We start from the raw sequence: 16,974 nt of genomic DNA, 5'->3' as shown, positions 1-16,974 counted from the left end.
CAACAACCATTCATGATCAATAAAATGCGCCGTAACACAAATATAGTGATCTTCAGTGATAGATTTCCATGTGTATGATGTTAAGCATATTCTACTCGGGCACTCAATCAATATGTCTTTCAAATTCTGTCTTTCCCGCTTATATAGCAACATAATATCTCTTTTGATTGTTTTTCTACTCATCATTTTAAATTCAGGACATGTAGCTGCCATCACACGCCTAAATCCAATATTCTCAACCATTATGAAAGGTTGTTCATCAACAGAAATCATCATAGCAATTTCTCTACGAATGATCTCAACATCAATTTTATAATTTGAGAATGACGTACCGCTGGTTGTTGTTTGATGAGAAATTGTGTATTGTCTAATGTCACGACAAACACGTTTCGGACATTTAATCAAGTGCCTCCTCAAATGTGATGTTCCTCCTGTGCTTTTGCAAGAATATGCCTTCTTACAATATTTGCATTGAGCTCTTTGTGAATTTGCATCAATTGGTGGTAATTTGTCAAAATGCTCCCACACATCCGATCTACCACGCTTTGATTCAGGCTCAACATTTTTATCATCAAGATTAATTGGTGTACTTGATTGACTTTCCATATCTATTGAATAAAACAAATAATTTACAAACAAAATTAAAAAAAAATCAATAGAAAAAAATTCATGTGGTGTAATAAAAATATTAATTTATAAATAAAAATCTAAAAACTGAAGTATAAGAGTGAATAAATTACTTGGATGGTTAGACCTTCACTTGAGATGAAATGGATGAAGTGAAAAATCAAATGAGCTCAATGATTGCTTAAAGCAGGAGAAAAGCTTGATCATGGAACCTAGAGAAAACTCATGAAGTGTGAATTCAAGATTTCAAAAAGAAGAATGCCTGCACATTCATATAAAAGTGACTTGATTAAAAAGTGGCAAAATACTAGTACACACTACACATCAAAAGAAAAAAAAATCTAAGAATATATTACCTGGATGGCCAAATCTTCACCGAATATGAAATGGATCAGTGCAAAAATAAAAGAGCATAGCGGTTGGTTAAAGCAAGAGGAGAAAAGCTTGATGGAGGAGAGAAGCTTGATAATGGAAGTAGATACTTTTTTTCATTATTTGAATGTAATATGTCATGCCATCCCTGAACCCTCAAACGAAAAAAAAACAAAGACACAATCAGATGAAAAGCTTGCCATGCACAGATCCCAATATATCTTATATATTAAAGAATCTGAAATCAAAGCTAAAAAGCTGTCTAATGTTTACTCTTTTCAAACCTATTACTATTATATATATATATATAATTATATATATTATAAATAATATATGATATATATATATTATTTATTTATTCGGGTCGGGCCGGGTCGGGTCAAAATTCATCTGACCCTAAATTCAATCCGAAATTCAATCGGGCCAAAACATTTGAGCTCAACCCAGTTTTTTGGGCCAACTTTCTAAACTCAGGCCCTGTATTTTTTGGGATTGAGTTCGGGCCAGCCCATGGGTCGCCCGGCCCATGTCCACCCCTAAATTGCATGATGTTATAGAAAAAAAAATTTAGTGGGGCAAAGATTCTCTGACGCTGTGAGGATCCACACGAAGAAGTGATTGGGGAGAATTTTTTCCCTCAACGAAATGTTGATACGGGGAATGAGTTTTAACCCTGTTAAAATAAAATAAAATAAAATAAAATATATAAATAATAAATAATAAATAAATAAAACTCAGGGATATTTCTGCAAATATTTCTCCTTCTGATAAGGCTAAGGTTTTCTTCTACCCTTCTTCTTGGAAAGCTTGGGGCAACGCTAATGGCGTCTCATCTCATCGCTTCCCAATTCCTCCATCTCTCCACCTCCCTTCCTCCTCTCAAGCTCCACCATGCTCACCCAAAGCCCCCCAAGGTATACCTCCAAGACTCCTCCTCTCCGCCTCCCAAAAACTCCGTTTGGATCAACCCTAACAGCCCCCGCGCTGCCCGTCTCCGCCACAACTCCTCCGACTCCCGCTATGCTCGACTCCTCGACCTCTCCCACTCCCTCAACTCCTCCCCCGACCCTAACTCCATTCCCGACCTCCTCCTCTCCCTCCCCTCCTCCCCCTCCGAGCAAGATGCCGTCGTCATCCTCAACCACATGGACAACCCCGCCACTGCCCTCCCCGCCCTCCGCTGGTTCCTCCACAACGTCAAAATCAACAAGGAGTCCATCCTCTACAATGTCGCCCTCAAAGTCCTCCGCAAAAGCCGGGATTGGGATAAAGTCGTCGCCTTGTGGGACGAAATGCTCTCCAATGGCGTCCGCCCCGATAATGTCACCTTCTCCACCATCATCAGCTGCGCTAGACTCTGCGATCTCCCCGCCAAAGCTGTGGAATGGTTTGAGAAGATGCCGGAGTTTGGCTGCTCCCCTGATGATGTCACCTACTCCGCCATGATCGACGCTTATGGTCGTTCCGGCAATGTGGAGAAAGCTCTAGAGTTGTATGACAATGCGAGGATGGAGAAAAGAAGGTTGGATCCTGTGACCTTTGCCACTGTCATTAGGGTTTATGGTTTTTCTGGCAATTTTGATGGTGCACTCAATGTGTTTGAAGAAATGCGAGCACTTGGTGTTAAGCCAAACACTGTCATTTTTAACACTTTGTTAGATGCAATGGGAAGAGCTGGAAGACCATGGCAAGTTAAGACATTGTGCAAAGAGATGATTGCTAATGGTTTGTTGCCAAACAGAGCTACATATGCAGCGCTGCTCCGAGCTTATAGCAAAGCTCGGTATGCAGAGGATGCTCTTAGTGTTTACAAGGAGGTGAAGGAGAAAGGATTGGAGTTGAATGTGATATTGTATAATATGTTGTTATCAATGTGTGCTGATTTGGGGTATGTTGATGATGCTGTTGAGATATTTGAGGAGATGAAGGGGATGACAGAGGGATGTAGGCCGGATAGTTGGAGTTATTCGTCGTTGATCACTGTGTATTCTTGTAGCGGGAAGGTTGATGAGGTTGAGCGGGTGATGAATGAGATGATAGGAGCTGGTTTTCAGCCGAATATCTTCATTTTGACATCGATTATGCAATGCTATGGGAAGGCAGGGCGAACCGATGATATTGTGAGGACGTTTGATAAGGTGTTGGAGTTGGGTATTACTCCTGATGATCGGTTCTGTGGTTGTCTTCTGAATGTGATGACTCAAATCCCGGCGGAAGAGGTGGGGAAGGTGATTGCATGTGTCGAGAAGGCTAATGCGCAGTTGGGTTCTTTGGTGAAGCTGTTGGTGGACGAGCGAAGCACGAATGAGGTGATCAAAGTGGAAGCCGAAGAACTGTTTAGCAAGACGAGTGAGGAAGTCAAGAAAGCCTACTGCAATTGTTTGATCGACCTGTGTGTGAATCTTGATCTTCTTGAAAGAGCTTGCATTCTCTTGGACATGGCTTTGCGTCTTGAGATATATACTGATATTCAATCTAAATCGCCCTGCCCAATGGTCTTTACATGTGAAGAGCCTTTCTCTTGGAGCTGGTCTAACGGCGTTGCATATATGGATGAATGATTTATCGAAAGCATTAGCAAGTGGTGAAGAGCTGCCACCATTGCTAGGCATCCATACAGGTCATGGAAAGCATAAATACTCCGACAAGGGGTTGGCATCTGTGTTCGAATCCCATTTGAGGGAGCTGAATGCACCCTTCCATGAAGCACCAGATAAAGTTGGATGGTTCTTGACAACGAAAGTTGCAGCTGAGTCATGGTTGAAATCAAGGAGTTCACCGGAGTTGGTTGCTGCTTAGGTTATTTGTGTAGCCTCTAGTATGTATGAAGATTTTGCTTCCAGATTTCATCTTTGGTTATTTTATGATCATCGGCGATGCGAATTCATGCTTCTATTGTACAAACTCAAGGAGATGTTATAGTCGTTGTAACTTTTGAAAATGCCATTCTTCTGTAATCTTTGTTGAGTTCATCTCAAATGGTTCAATTTAGTGATCCAAATTGGATAAATTTTAGTCCTCTTCTATCATCATTTGTCTTCAAGACTCAGTTAAATCACTTATTACTCAACATTTCTGCAGTTTGGTATTGCTGTGATGAGATTACTCAGTATACACATAATGAAACTCATGAATGATTTGCCTGGGCAAAAATGACATTAGTGATGAGCATCCGTTTTACAAATCCACTGTTAAGTTAAAACAACAAACAATTTCTCCCCTATAAACTCAAAGCATCCTTAATTCAAACGCAGAAGTTCGATCGTATATTTTACTGTGGCAACGATCGCATTAAGGCTGGCCGGTGTCCTGAAAATCCAGAAACTCAAGGCCAGTTGCAGATGGAGTCAGGCCATGATCAGATAGATACTGAGAATTGTGAAATTTACTCAAATGTCTAATGCCACTATCACATAGAATCGTAACGATTGTATGCCCGGGACCAAGAACACGAGCCAACCTCACAGCTCCTACGCAGTTCATAGCCGAAGAACTCCCAACAAATAGTCCATCATTTTTCAAGAGATACCTGAGAAGAATTGCCGAAATATTTCTCACTCAAATCTCTTCAGAAATGATTATAAATCATTAAGTCGGGACAACAAACCTTGACATTTCAACAGCCTCCTTGTCTGTTCCCCGGAAAGCTCCATCCAACTCTGCCATCATAAAATTCATGGTCAGTCGGTTGATTCCAATTCCTTCGGTAATAGTATCAAAAGGGTTCTTCAATCTCCGGCCCTCGGCTTCCTCCTTTGTATACATCACACCTCTTGTGACCTTATTGTAAAGACCAGATCCAGGAGGATCAATAAGAAAACACTTAATGCGAGGATCTTTATCCTGCATGAACAACAACGAAATAATTTACATGTAGCTCAACTGGAACATTAAAAGCAAAAAATGAAATTGGAAATTAACTAATGACAAAAACCTTAAGAAACCGTGAAATTCCTGCAACCGTGCCACCTGTACCTGCAGCGGCAATGAACCCATGCAAATTCCCTCCGGTTTGCTCCCATATTTCTGGACCAGTACCTTCGTAGTGAGCTCTGAAATTAGCCAGGTTTTCGAATTGATCAGCAAAGAAACCACCTTTACAATCAGTCATGGAGATGGCAGGGAATTCTCCTGCTTCCGTGCTATGTCCATTGCACTGTCGATAGCCATTAGCAGCTAATTTGTTGGCTTCGGAAGCCCTTCTCCTAGCAATATTGACATAATGGTCTCTGTGTGTGATAGACACCGGCCTTACTCTTTCCACGGTAGCACCGAGAACCTCAAGTATCTCTGACTGAAAACATTTCGTGATATGGTAAACAGATTGCAAAGTAATTCAAAACATCATATAGAGTTCAACTTGACATCATAAGATTTTGATACAATCCAAAACATGAGCTTATGAAATAAGAGTTTGCACACATACCTTCTCGATAGCAGCATCATCCGGGATAACTACATGGCATTTGCAGCCGAACGAAGGTACGACAGTAGCAAGACTTATGGCAGTGCTTCCGGCACTTCCTTCAGTCACTACACCACCTGGAACAAGTGCTCCAGCATCCAATGCCTTCAGGCATACAGAATTCAAACACTAATTTAGCAACAAAATGAAACAACTTGAAAACAAGGTACATGGCTCACATTGAATGCACAAAGACTCTTGAAATCAAAAGTTTACTAGTTTTCTCAAATCAGAACTTAATAACTTGGAATAATTAAGTCCAAAACAACATATTAATTATTCATTAGCTGAAGAACAATCCCAAAATAATATGTATAAAAAAAAAAAGATGAACTTTAACACAAATTGAAGACAATTCAATCTAAGAAAAGAGAATTAGACTGAGAAGTGTATAAAATCATCACCTCTTCTATGATTTTAACAGCAACTCGGTCCTTCACACTTCCTCCGGGATTCAAAAACTCAGCTTTACCCAAAATCTGAAACAAAAATCATAAAAACACAACCAAAACTCACACATGAAAATTGAATCCCTTCTTTGATTCAAAGAACAAATCAAGGAATTTATTCAAAATAAAAGAAATTTCATCGCAATCAGACCTCGCATCCGGTGGCATCGGAGAGGCTATTGATTCGGATAAGTGGAGTGTTGCCGACGGCCGCGATAAGACCCTTCTTCTCGCCCTTGCGTGAAGCTCTGCTAACTCTTCTCCTCCAAGAGAACTTCGAGCTATTGCTGAACAGAACGTAGCAAGAGAAGACGGCCACGGCAGCCACGGCAATGGCTCCGGCGGCGCTCGATCTCGCCGAAGCCATGGCCAAGCCCTCTGTTTCTTTCGGAACTCTTTTTGTATGGATAAACCATATATATATATATATTTATATATATATATATATATATATTAAAGTAAGAAACAGTACAAACCGACGACCCACAAAAGATCAGACACAATAATAAACCCAGACCAACCATAAGTAGTGATTACAAAAAAACTACAGGATCCGAAAAAAGCAATAAAAGAAAAAGACATAACAGAGGGGACGCAGCCACCTCAAACAGAAACACAGACCCCTACTCCACGAACGGGTCTTGTACCTCCTCCGTAGCAGAAGACATATGAGGCTCCCCAGCATGAGGTCCCAGAAACTCCAAGCTGCGACGAATGGAAGACATGGAGTCAGCCAGCTTCAACTGCCCACTAGCAGAGACTGCAGAGAATCAGTGTAGAAAGCATGCGATCATTCTTCAAAATAATATTTAAAAAAAATTATTATATTGAAAATTATAAAAATAAAACTGATTTAATTATTTTATATAATTCAAATATTATGTTAATTTTGTTTTTAATGTAAATCTTTTCACATGTACATGAAAAACTCACCAATTGTCAATTGACAGTAAATTTACATAATTTCCAAATCATTAATTAATAATTTGTAATTAAATTACAAATGAGCACAATGCAAGCTCAAAGATTACATTCATGTCCATAATTTATAAAAACAACTTATTTTCTTTACATATTTGTCCAAGATTTACACAACATCATTACTGCTTGCTCTCCAAATTCATATAAATTCATAGCATTACTTCAGTTCCTGAAATGTTTAACATTTCTGCAGTAACAAGAGAAAAGTTTCAGTGAAACAATCAGAACAATTTAAAAACCAATCAGTGTATTAATTACCTGTTTGAGATATTAGAGTTCATCTTCTTTTGCTTTTGATTCTTTGATTTGTTCACCACAGTTTCAGGTTCCCGTCGTATAATTTTCTTCATCTTCCTCAGTGTTTCTAAATTTTTTAACAGTTTCTGCATACGAAAAATGCGGCATAATTTTAACTGAATAAATTCTTGTATGATTTAATACAACAGTAAAAATTAATATAATTCTTCACCTTAATCTCATCTTCTTTGGCATTCAGTAATCCATCTTTTGCTTCATGAGATTTCCTCAAATTAATCACTTCCTTTTGTAATTTATCATAAAGAAAACCAGAAACCATGTCTTCATTTCCATGCTCTTCTTTGGTACTAATTTCATCTGAATTCTCCTTCAAGTTATCATCAGAAATTTTACTTCTTGTTACCCATAAATTCTTTGCAACAAGATTAATCCCTTTGACATATCGATTCGTCGATGATTTCTTATTAATCATGCTTTCTTCCAAAGTCCTCAGCCTCAATCTAAGTTTATCCTGAAAAGAATTTCATGATTAAAAGCTAATGTAAAGTAACAATTAAAACCAGAAAAAAAAAAAACTATTTCTAGTTTCACATACATTGAGCTGATTTTCTGCCTTGCAAGTTCTTTCCGACACTTGTAATTTATCGCGCAATCTTTGTATCTCTCCCTTAATACAAAATTCAGCAAAAAAAAATTGTGAAAGATTTAATTCAATATATGACGATAAGTTAAAAATAAATCGAATACCTGGAAGAACTTTCTCTCATCAAGCCAATGTTTGACAGGCATGAGCTTTTCATTATCGTCTTTGAATTCGTTCGCCTTTACTGATGCAACTCTATTTACTGAAACTTTAACTCTTGCTAACTCTCTCTCAAGTGTCTTTTTTTCTTCCTAAACATCACTGAATTAAAGCCGGAAAAAACTCGTGATTCATTAATCATGTAAAGAGAGTGCCTTACATGTAATTCGGCAACTTGTCGCTGAAAATCATGGATAGCATTAGCGTTTTCAGCACCGGCAAGTATAGATTCTTCGAGTTCACGTATTGTTTGACTAAGTTTCTCGATCTCTACAACTTTTTGCCGGTTTGTTTTCTCTAAAAGTTTGTTTTCTTCCTGAATTATAGTATGAAAAATTCATCGAATGTACTGCATAAAATGGTAAAAGATAAGTAAATGCATGAGGCCAATTCCATGCCTGAAATATTTCAATCTTCCTTCGAAGCTCAAGATTTTGGTTTTGCACTTGCTCTACTATCAACACTCTTTCTAATGCACTACGCAAGATTTCTTCGGCTTCGATAAGTGCTTCTTCTTTCGACTTTGTCAATCTTTCCAAAGCTTTATTGTCTTCTTGAAGTCTAATAATCTACAATTCAAAAAAAGTACAGAAATGAAGGAAACTAATTAAAATCATGAAATCAAACATTGAACAATTAATTAAAAAAATGAACCTCATTCTTGTAAATCTTAATATCTGATTCAAGTGGTGCAATCACAGCCTCAAGTGGAACTAATTCCTCTTCTTTTTGAGAAGCATGAAGTCTTCTAAGTGTAGCTTCAGCAGCAAACTGTGCAGCTATTGCTTCCTTCTTTGAATTATTAAGTTTTTTAATCTCAAGACTCTGTTTATCAAGCACTAACTCATCATTAACAAAAACATTAATCAAATTTATCATGTTTTCTAACTTTTAAAATCAGAAAAGACCACCTTGAATTCAAGATGTTTTTCAGTAATGCTTAGCTTCTCCTCCATTTTCTTCAATTCATTGCTCATCTGGAACAACAACAAATCAGATAAAAGAAAGAAATCAAATGAAAGAACAAAAATATCAACAAATTTCATTACCTCAGCCACAGCTTTATCTTTCAGAACTTCTGACATTTTTAAGGCTTTAATTTCCCTTTGAGATGCTCCCAGTTCTCTTTCTTTCTCTATATACAAAAAGTTTAGAAAACAATATATACACAAACAAAAAGAAACAAAAAACAGAGGAAGTGAATGCAGAGCATGATGGTAAACATTGGTATACCTCTAAGACTGTTTTCCAATCTATTGAGTTCAATGAAAACAGGGTCTAGAGAGCTTAAAGTTAACTCCATAACACCATTTTCTCCTAAACTCCCCATGATTCACTCACAAACTCACCAACTCTCCTACTCTGTAATTCCCCTGTTTCTAAACAGAGCACAGTGAACAGAAGACTTAGAAGGGGGGATTTATATTGTATATGTGTTGTGTGGGTGAAGACCCATTTTATCAAAAGAATTGACCACAATGGAATGAAAAGCTTGCAAACCAAATTATCCTTTTGTGTATGTGTATTCTTGTTTATTTTGCTTAATTACTCTTAAAAACCGAAAATTTTATATACATACTTGAAGAGGAGTCTTACTTATTTCGAATTGTCGTATTTCTTGTTTTTCGAGTTTTTTTTTTCTAATGAGATAATCAGATGAATTTTCATGTCATCTTCTTTGCTTTGAAGTTTGTCTCTTGTATGTGTGTGTGTATATATATATATATATAAGGGAGATACATACTTGCCATTTGGATTTGTTTCAATTGTTAAGATGACTAAGTAAAGATTTGAACTCTCACCAACAACTCAATAGTGATCAAAACCAAATCATTTCATTTAATCAAGATTAGTACAAAAATGTAGGGCCCTATAAAAAGATTATGTTTAAATTGAAAGTTGATTTCAGTGTAACCCCCACTAAGCATTTCAAATAATCAAGAAAATGACACTAAGATAATGAATTATTAAGTGGGGTAGGTGGGAAAGGGTTGCCTAGGGTTAGGGTTTGTGAAACATTTTGGAAATCTCTTCTTCTCATTTTGGAGATTAGGGTTTAAGGGTTGTTGGTAAATGTTGTGTCTTTGAGAGCAGTTGATGAATTGAAGCTTTGTGAAGTGCTTGTGATGGGAGTTATTTGGTAGGTGTTTGAGAATGATGTGCATAAAACTAAGCCTTTTTCATTTGACATAAAGTTATTTCAATGTGATTAATATTTTTATTATTTTCTTGCTTGTCTTTATTTTACAATGTCAAAAAACCTCATATTATTTAAAGTTGAAGTCTATATATATATATATATATATATTGATTACGAATTTAGTATATTCTTGATACTTGGGGTTTAAGTTATATCTAATCAAGAATTTTAGGAATTGAATGGATTAGTATAAATCTAATTAAGAACTTTATTGACAACTATTAAAATAATATATTCAAATAGTTTTTCCTCTAAGTTTGAATGTAATTGGAATGGTTTTAATTTAAGATGCAAGCAAGGAAAAAAGTTCTTAAATAAAAACACAAAAGAAAAGTAAACAACTAATAACTAATTAATTAATACTTGATTAACAATAAAATAGTACCTTGTATGTTAATTAATACATCATTTGGCTCAATCTTGGTCAACAATAAAGTGAATTAAGTTCTACATTATTTGGAGAAATAAATTAAATTGGTTTATAAGTGTTTGATCATCTGTATTGCCCAAGATATATATATATATATATATATACATATTAATATCTAAATTTTCACCATACATCACAGTAGTGTTTATTGATTAAACAGGGTTTAAACCAATACTAATAATTCAACTTTTATATCCCAAATAATATATCATTAATGAGTGCTGAATACAACTAAATTAAATAAAAAATGTATAGAAAACTACATTTAAAAGGATAAAGTTAAATGCTCCATGCCAAGTGAACATGCAAAGCATCTCCAACAATGTTACAATAACCAAAACCATGGAATATTATGAGAATAAAGGCAATTGAAGCAGGCCCTTGGATTCCACAATAAAGATTTTGACACAACTAAATACTGTGTCACCATCAATAATTAAACATGTTATGGCAATTACCAACATTTGTTTCAGTCTCACTTTGAACAATATATAACTAATCAAAGAAAATACAAGAAAATTTATCACAATGAACTACTCTAGCTTTAATAACATATATATATGATGAAGATATATGAAGCTACACTTTACAATATATATATATATATATATATATATATTCATATTGAAAATTAATTAAGAAAAGGAAAAGATTGATTAATCAGGAAACAACAAAGTGCAAAGCCTCAAGTCTTCTGTGTCTCTTTGTGTTCTCTATGAATTCATCACACCTTCTATTGAATTCCTCTACATCATTAATCTCACTTTCAGTATCCTTTCCTTCTTCTTCTTTCTCCATTAATGCATCTTCATACTCTTCTTCTTCTTCTTCTTCTTCTTGTTGTTGAAACTCTGAAGAGAAAATGGAAGGGTTGAGAAGGTCTTCTCTCTTGATTAGATATTCATCATAAATATCAACCATGGAGTACTTAGGAGAGCTAAACCTGGCAGAGTCTTTAGCAAGGAAGAGTAGTATGACATTGCAAAAGATAAACATGGCCTTCCTAGTGATGAACTCATGCATGGATTGCACAACTCTAATTATGATGCATGAAGAAGAAGAAGAAGAGGAGAAGATGAAGATGAAGATAAAGATAGAGATTGATAAAAGAAAGGTGATCATAACTCTAGTTCTTCTTTTTGATGTAGCCATGGTTTTCTATCTCTTCTACTTGCCTCAAACATAGGCAAGCAATTGCCTCTTTATATATGCATACAAATATATAGACTTAGCTGTTAGGGTTTTGACATGTATTAGGGTTTAGGGTTTGTGGATAAGAGTTTGTGGTGAATGAAGATTTGATGGAAATGGTGAAGGGTGTTTTGTGATGAACATGGAAGGCAAGATGTTGAACTTGTGATGGAGAAAGAAGGCACAAAGAAGGTGATTAGATAAAGTGGAAAACAACGGTGGTAACCCTAGTCAACTTACTAATTATTTGGATGCTTGTGGAACTAGAAAAAGGTTTTGAGTTTCCTTTAATATTTGTTTATGATGTCTCTGCCCTTATGTGCTTGAACTTACATCCATGTTCACAGTTTAACAGACAAAAACTAATTTAAAAAAAAGAAAAGATATATGTGTGTGTGTGTGTGTGTGTGTGTGTGTGTGTGTGTGTTTCTTTAAGGAGTCTTTCATGTATCTAGTCTTAGGGTAAATAATAATAATAATATATATATATATATATATAAAGGAGAGATTGGAATCATTGGATCATCCATGTTTATCGATTTGAATATTTTTATTAGTTTTATAATTTACAATGCATAATTGACAAGGATGAATTGATTTTGATATTTTAATCCTTTTTGTCTGGTTCAGCTATTTTTTTATCTTTCATTAATTCATAGATTATATATGATCAAAATAATTATATCTTAAATTTTGATACATGATTTTTATTGATTAGAATATTTTAATCCCTTTTAGTTTTATAATTTACAGTATATAGTTTGTAAGGGTGAACTAATTTTATCACTTTCACTCTTTTAGGTTATTACTGATATTTTAAAGTATAATTCATACATTAAGTATAGAATAATAATATTACAAATGCAAGTATCAACCAGAATATTTTTATTTTTTTGGTTTTGCAATTTATATTTTAATTCTTTAACTCAAATTATTGTTTATCTATATTAATTATGTAACAAAATCATTGTATTTCAGGAAAAACTCGTGATGTTTATTAATTGATCATAATAGTTTTTGCTATAATTATACAACCAATATAATACCATAGATGCGATACGTGATTAAGATTGATTTTAGCATGTTAATCTTTAGAATATTCTCAATTTTTTTAAGTTTAATTCACAAATTATTTATAGAATATTTACATTATTAAAAGGTAATTCACGGTGTTTATCAATTAGAATAATTTTTTTCTCTTTTAATTTCACAATTTTTAATATAACCAGTTGGTTATTAAGAGTAAGTTGATTTTGACATAGAAACACTTTAATTTGTCAATAGTAAAATTATTGCTTTATATATAACGTGACAAAATAATTATATTTAAAAAAAGATTAATGATGTTTATTGATCGGAAAAGTTTTATTGCTATAATTGTAAAACCAATGATATGATCGATGTGATTAAGATTGATTTAATATTTTAATCTTTTCATATCTAGTTAGTGAGGATGTATGGAGTGGATTCTCTCCACTTTTAGCTTGAAATTATTGTATTATTTTTTAAATAACTTTTAAACATTTATGCTTTTCATATTTTTACTCTAAAATAACATATTCGTTAATAACAAACCATTTTAAAAATGGTCAAAATATCAAAATTGTCTCTTTATTTTATACTTTTGCCTTTCAAGTCCCTTTAATATAAAATATGCTATTTTTGTCATCATATTTGCACGTTTCCATCTTTAAGCTGACAGATCAGTCCTTTTGGTTATCGTATTTGCACATTTTTGTTCTTTTTTGTCCCTCTAATTGACTGGGATCGCACTTTTTGTCGCTTTTTAGTTGATGCGGAGAGGCCAAAAACAAATAAATCTGAATCGAGCCAAAAAGTGGATGTCTCAGCTAAAGGGTGGAAATGTGTAAATACGATGACCAAAATAGAGAATTTAATATTAAAAAGACTAAAAATAACGGAAAACACAAAATAGAGGGACCATGATTTATTTTTTTTTCTTTTTAAAACTAATCTAATACTCTTAATATTAAATTGACTAAAGTTATGAGACACGTATAAATCTCATTAATTGAGAATTTTTTTTTTTATAACAAAGGTGATAAGTGTCACTCGGGATTGTTAACGACCTCTAGAGATTTACCATATGGGATGGGTTAACACGATAGACAATAATGCCATATTATGTGTGCCGAAGATTATGATATATTAGGGACTAAAATCCTATAATAGTTTTTGCAACTCTAGAGGAGTAAAGAATATAACTCATCTTACAAGAGACTTAGTAATCAGTTGAGTGAATATTATATATCATATTCTACAATATTTTTAATAGTATTATACATTGCTATTACAATTAGGAGGGTTGAATCTTTTGACTCCCCATTCACATGTGTTTTTATTGCCCTAGGCAGTGTTTGGCTAATTGAGATTTTTGTAATTTAGAGAATCATCAAGACGAATAATCTTATTATCTCCAAAAAAAATGATGAATTTGTGATTATTAAATTAAGGTTTAACCTCACTATTCAGAAATATTATATTTGAGAATCCCTTACTAATGAGCAAACATACAAAAACTAAATGCCAAGTGTAGGACAATTAAAATACAAACCATTCAATTCAATGTCCCATGTTTATCAAAGAATTATATAAGATTTAACGACAAAATGTAACTTTTAATAAGATAATCCAAAAAACATACCTCTAATTTAATTGCCTCACAATTAGATTGCTTGAGTATAGTTATTTATGTGTCTTAATGGAAACATCTAATTTGCAAGAATCCAAATGGCGGATTGAACAATGATCATCCTTGTTTAATTCTTTTAGCTTCCTTGGTTTTTTCATTTTTTTTTTAAATCATTTTTCAGTTACAATAAACGAAAAAAAAATCGTTATAATATCAATTAATCCATTAACTTAATAAAAAGCTATCTATAACATTAATGAGGTATAACACTGGAAGATAACTCAGAGTAACTTGATTTATTCAGAGACAAATTAATTTGAATAATAGGCGACAATGGCCTTTTTTTATGAATAGAAACGATCTTGAGCAGGATGTACAGTATATGTATAGTATGAGAATAATATAAGAATACTCGGGTGAGCGATTGTATGAAACGATGCGGGAGAGCAGATCGCGTGGGGGAGAAGATTTGAGCCATGGCCTCACTGACAGCTTTGATGTCATCTGCAATTTGGGGTCATCCGATGGTTGACGGGGAACAAATTAATTACAAGCAATCAATGAGTACTAATCAAATATTAAATCAATATTTGACATACTAATATAAGTTTTACCTCCTTTAAACTTATCTTTTGATCCTCATTCCATTTAACTTGACAAAAACAATTGTCTTTACAATTTCTTCAAACATGAGACAAATATAATATACAGAAACTAATGACAATAAAATAAAGAAAGAGTTTATCCCCCACTTCTTATCTTCATTTATATATATATAGTAATATATTTTATATTTGTAACAATATAGAATGATATATATACTCCATTTGATATAGATTAAAAATGGATGATGATATATTACTATGTGATATCATATTAAATAGGTTTTAATTATAAATCATGTCATATAATTATGTCTTTTCACTTTTTTAGTCCTTCAATATTTTTTTAGATCTGATTAAATTCTCGTATTTAATCAGATTGGATCGTTTTTAGTCATGACAATATTTTTAAGTCTGAATTCATAATCTCTGATTCTGACATTAAACTACAGCAGATTAAAAAATGATCGGGTTTCAACTAAATATAAAGACTTAATTATACATAAAAAAATATTATAAAGATTAAAAAAATAAAAAATATATAATTATAGGAATCTATACAGCAATTAAACCTATTAGATATTTTGAAAATATAAGCTAACCATATTATTTATTAACTACTGGAGTATATATCCAAGATGAAAACACACTTGCATGCATACTTACGTGCCATGACACATGAGGCCAAACTGATCTTCATATCTCATTCTCTCACTAACCATGCCATGCATGCACATGCATGCAGGCATGCAACACGTGTGACAGCACGTGCAAAACCACCACCACCACCTCGATCAGTGAAACAAGCGAGCCATCCAAGGCCAACCTCATTAAATAACCATGTCATCAGTGCCATCATATAAAGCTCTTTCTCTTCATCTTCTTCTCTTCATCTTCTTCTCCCTCCAATGGCGGCTTCACCCTTTTCCATGCTTCATTTACCCCCCTCCACCTTTTCCAATGCTTCCTTTCATACATATAAATATATTCTACTGTATTTACTTATTCATAGGGAATGCATGAAAGCTCATCATTTTAAGAGTCTTATCAAAGAGACATGCTATATGACAACCCACAGCCTAGTCAAAAAAAAGATTTACACCATTGCCGTAAATCTTTAGTAACTCGAGGGCCATTAAATGATTCCTATCTGAGAATAATTCATTAAAACACATACAACTCTTTTTCTCCACCGTTTGATCATCATCAAACGGTCACCATTCAATATCTCATCTCTGACCACCCTTAATTACAGACGAGATATCTCTGACACCCTTCCAATATATATACATATATATATATAAACATAAAACTCACTTCCAGACTTCCAATTTGTAAGTCAAACAGGAAACAAGAAACAGACTTCCAGTGTTTTCCCATCCATGAGGATTGTTTTCACTATTCTCTTCATTTTACTTCACGGTAAGTCCTGTAACTCGTTTTCCATTGTTTTCCAATGGCAATCTCGTAATTAAATTCTCTTTAAAACCCAGACAATCTCGCCGCCGGCGACCACCACCACCACCACCAACAACAACAACAACAACAACAACCACTCATTCATGGAGAGGATAGAATGGAAGATCGGAGATGCTCGCCGGAGGACATAGAAGTGTACCAAGGGGCGACGGCGCCGTTGCCGAATGGGATTCCGACGTACACGGTGGAGGTGCTGAACGTGTGTGTTTCCGGCTGTGCGGTGGCGAATATTCATGTCCGGTGTGGTTGGTTCAGCTCGGCGAGGCTCATTAACCCTCGAGTTTTCCGGCGAGTTCAGTATGATGACTGTCTAGTTAACGACGGCGCTCCGCTCGCCGCCGGCGAGAGCTTGTCGTTTCAGTATGCAAATACGTTTCGTTATCCTCTGCATGTTTTCGCTGTTTCTTGTTTCTGAACTTTTTGCATGTATACCCTTTTTGAAATATGGGAAATGTATTGACAGTT

General features: G+C 34.5%; 3 protein-coding genes across 3 annotated transcripts; 1 reads left to right on the top strand and 2 right to left on the bottom strand.

Annotated features, from left to right (window-relative positions):
• The first annotated feature begins 1,778 nt into the window (after positions 1 to 1,778).
• Positions 1,779 to 4,028, top strand: LOC120274698 (pentatricopeptide repeat-containing protein At4g16390, chloroplastic). Its single transcript, XM_039281227.1, is given in 2 exon segments — positions 1,779 to 3,482; positions 3,484 to 4,028. Coding segments are annotated over 2 exon segments (1,977 nt in total). The 5' UTR covers positions 1,779 to 1,820; the 3' UTR covers positions 3,799 to 4,028.
• A 101-nt stretch (positions 4,029 to 4,129) lies between these two features.
• LOC120274699 (cysteine synthase 2) lies at positions 4,130 to 6,308 on the bottom strand. The gene is made up of 6 exons (XM_039281228.1): positions 6,065 to 6,308; positions 5,869 to 5,943; positions 5,426 to 5,569; positions 4,934 to 5,293; positions 4,607 to 4,842; positions 4,130 to 4,528 (listed from the first exon to the last, which is right to left on the bottom strand). Exons 1-6 carry the CDS (start codon positions 6,278 to 6,280, stop codon positions 4,291 to 4,293), a joined length of 1,269 nt encoding a protein of 422 aa, XP_039137162.1. The 5' UTR covers positions 6,281 to 6,308; the 3' UTR covers positions 4,130 to 4,290.
• A 559-nt stretch (positions 6,309 to 6,867) lies between these two features.
• On the bottom strand, positions 6,868 to 9,366 carry LOC120274520 (microtubule-associated protein 70-5-like). Its single transcript, XM_039281064.1, has 11 exons — positions 9,188 to 9,366; positions 9,004 to 9,089; positions 8,866 to 8,931; positions 8,609 to 8,779; positions 8,353 to 8,523; positions 8,115 to 8,270; positions 7,900 to 8,046; positions 7,748 to 7,819; positions 7,364 to 7,663; positions 7,153 to 7,277; positions 6,868 to 7,081 (listed from the first exon to the last, which is right to left on the bottom strand). Exons 1-11 carry the CDS (start codon positions 9,282 to 9,284, stop codon positions 7,057 to 7,059), a joined length of 1,416 nt encoding a protein of 471 aa, XP_039136998.1. The 5' UTR covers positions 9,285 to 9,366; the 3' UTR covers positions 6,868 to 7,056.
• Between the last annotated feature and the right edge of the window lie 7,608 nt (positions 9,367 to 16,974).

This window comes from Dioscorea cayenensis, chromosome 13 (assembly GCF_009730915.1).
Source record: "Dioscorea cayenensis subsp. rotundata cultivar TDr96_F1 chromosome 13, TDr96_F1_v2_PseudoChromosome.rev07_lg8_w22 25.fasta, whole genome shotgun sequence".
In the NCBI taxonomy this organism is placed as follows: Eukaryota; Viridiplantae; Streptophyta; class Magnoliopsida; order Dioscoreales; family Dioscoreaceae; genus Dioscorea; species Dioscorea cayenensis.
This window is presented reverse-complemented; position numbering and strand designations above follow the sequence as displayed.

What these genes read in the sequence shown, in the direction of transcription:
- LOC120274699 (XM_039281228.1), bottom strand. Translation starts at nt 6,280, where the DNA reads ATGGCTTCGGCGAGATCGAGCGCCGCCGGAGCCATTGCCGTGGCTGCC. An exon ending in GAATTTCACGGTTTCTTAAG is followed by an intron (nt 4,843 to 4,933) that starts GTTTTTGTCATT and finishes TTGTTCATGCAG; the next exon opens with GATAAAGATCCTCGCATTAA. An exon ending in GAGGCTGTTGAAATGTCAAG is followed by an intron (nt 4,529 to 4,606) that starts GTTTGTTGTCCC and finishes AATTCTTCTCAG; the next exon opens with GTATCTCTTGAAAAATGATG.
- LOC120274520 (XM_039281064.1), bottom strand. Translation starts at nt 9,284, where the DNA reads ATGGGGAGTTTAGGAGAAAATGGTGTTATGGAGTTAACTTTAAGCTCT. An exon ending in TTAAGATTTACAAGAATGAG is followed by an intron (nt 8,524 to 8,608) that starts GTTCATTTTTTT and finishes TTTGAATTGTAG; the next exon opens with ATTATTAGACTTCAAGAAGA. An exon ending in ATGAGAGAAAGTTCTTCCAG is followed by an intron (nt 7,820 to 7,899) that starts GTATTCGATTTA and finishes TTTTGTATTAAG; the next exon opens with GGAGAGATACAAAGATTGCG.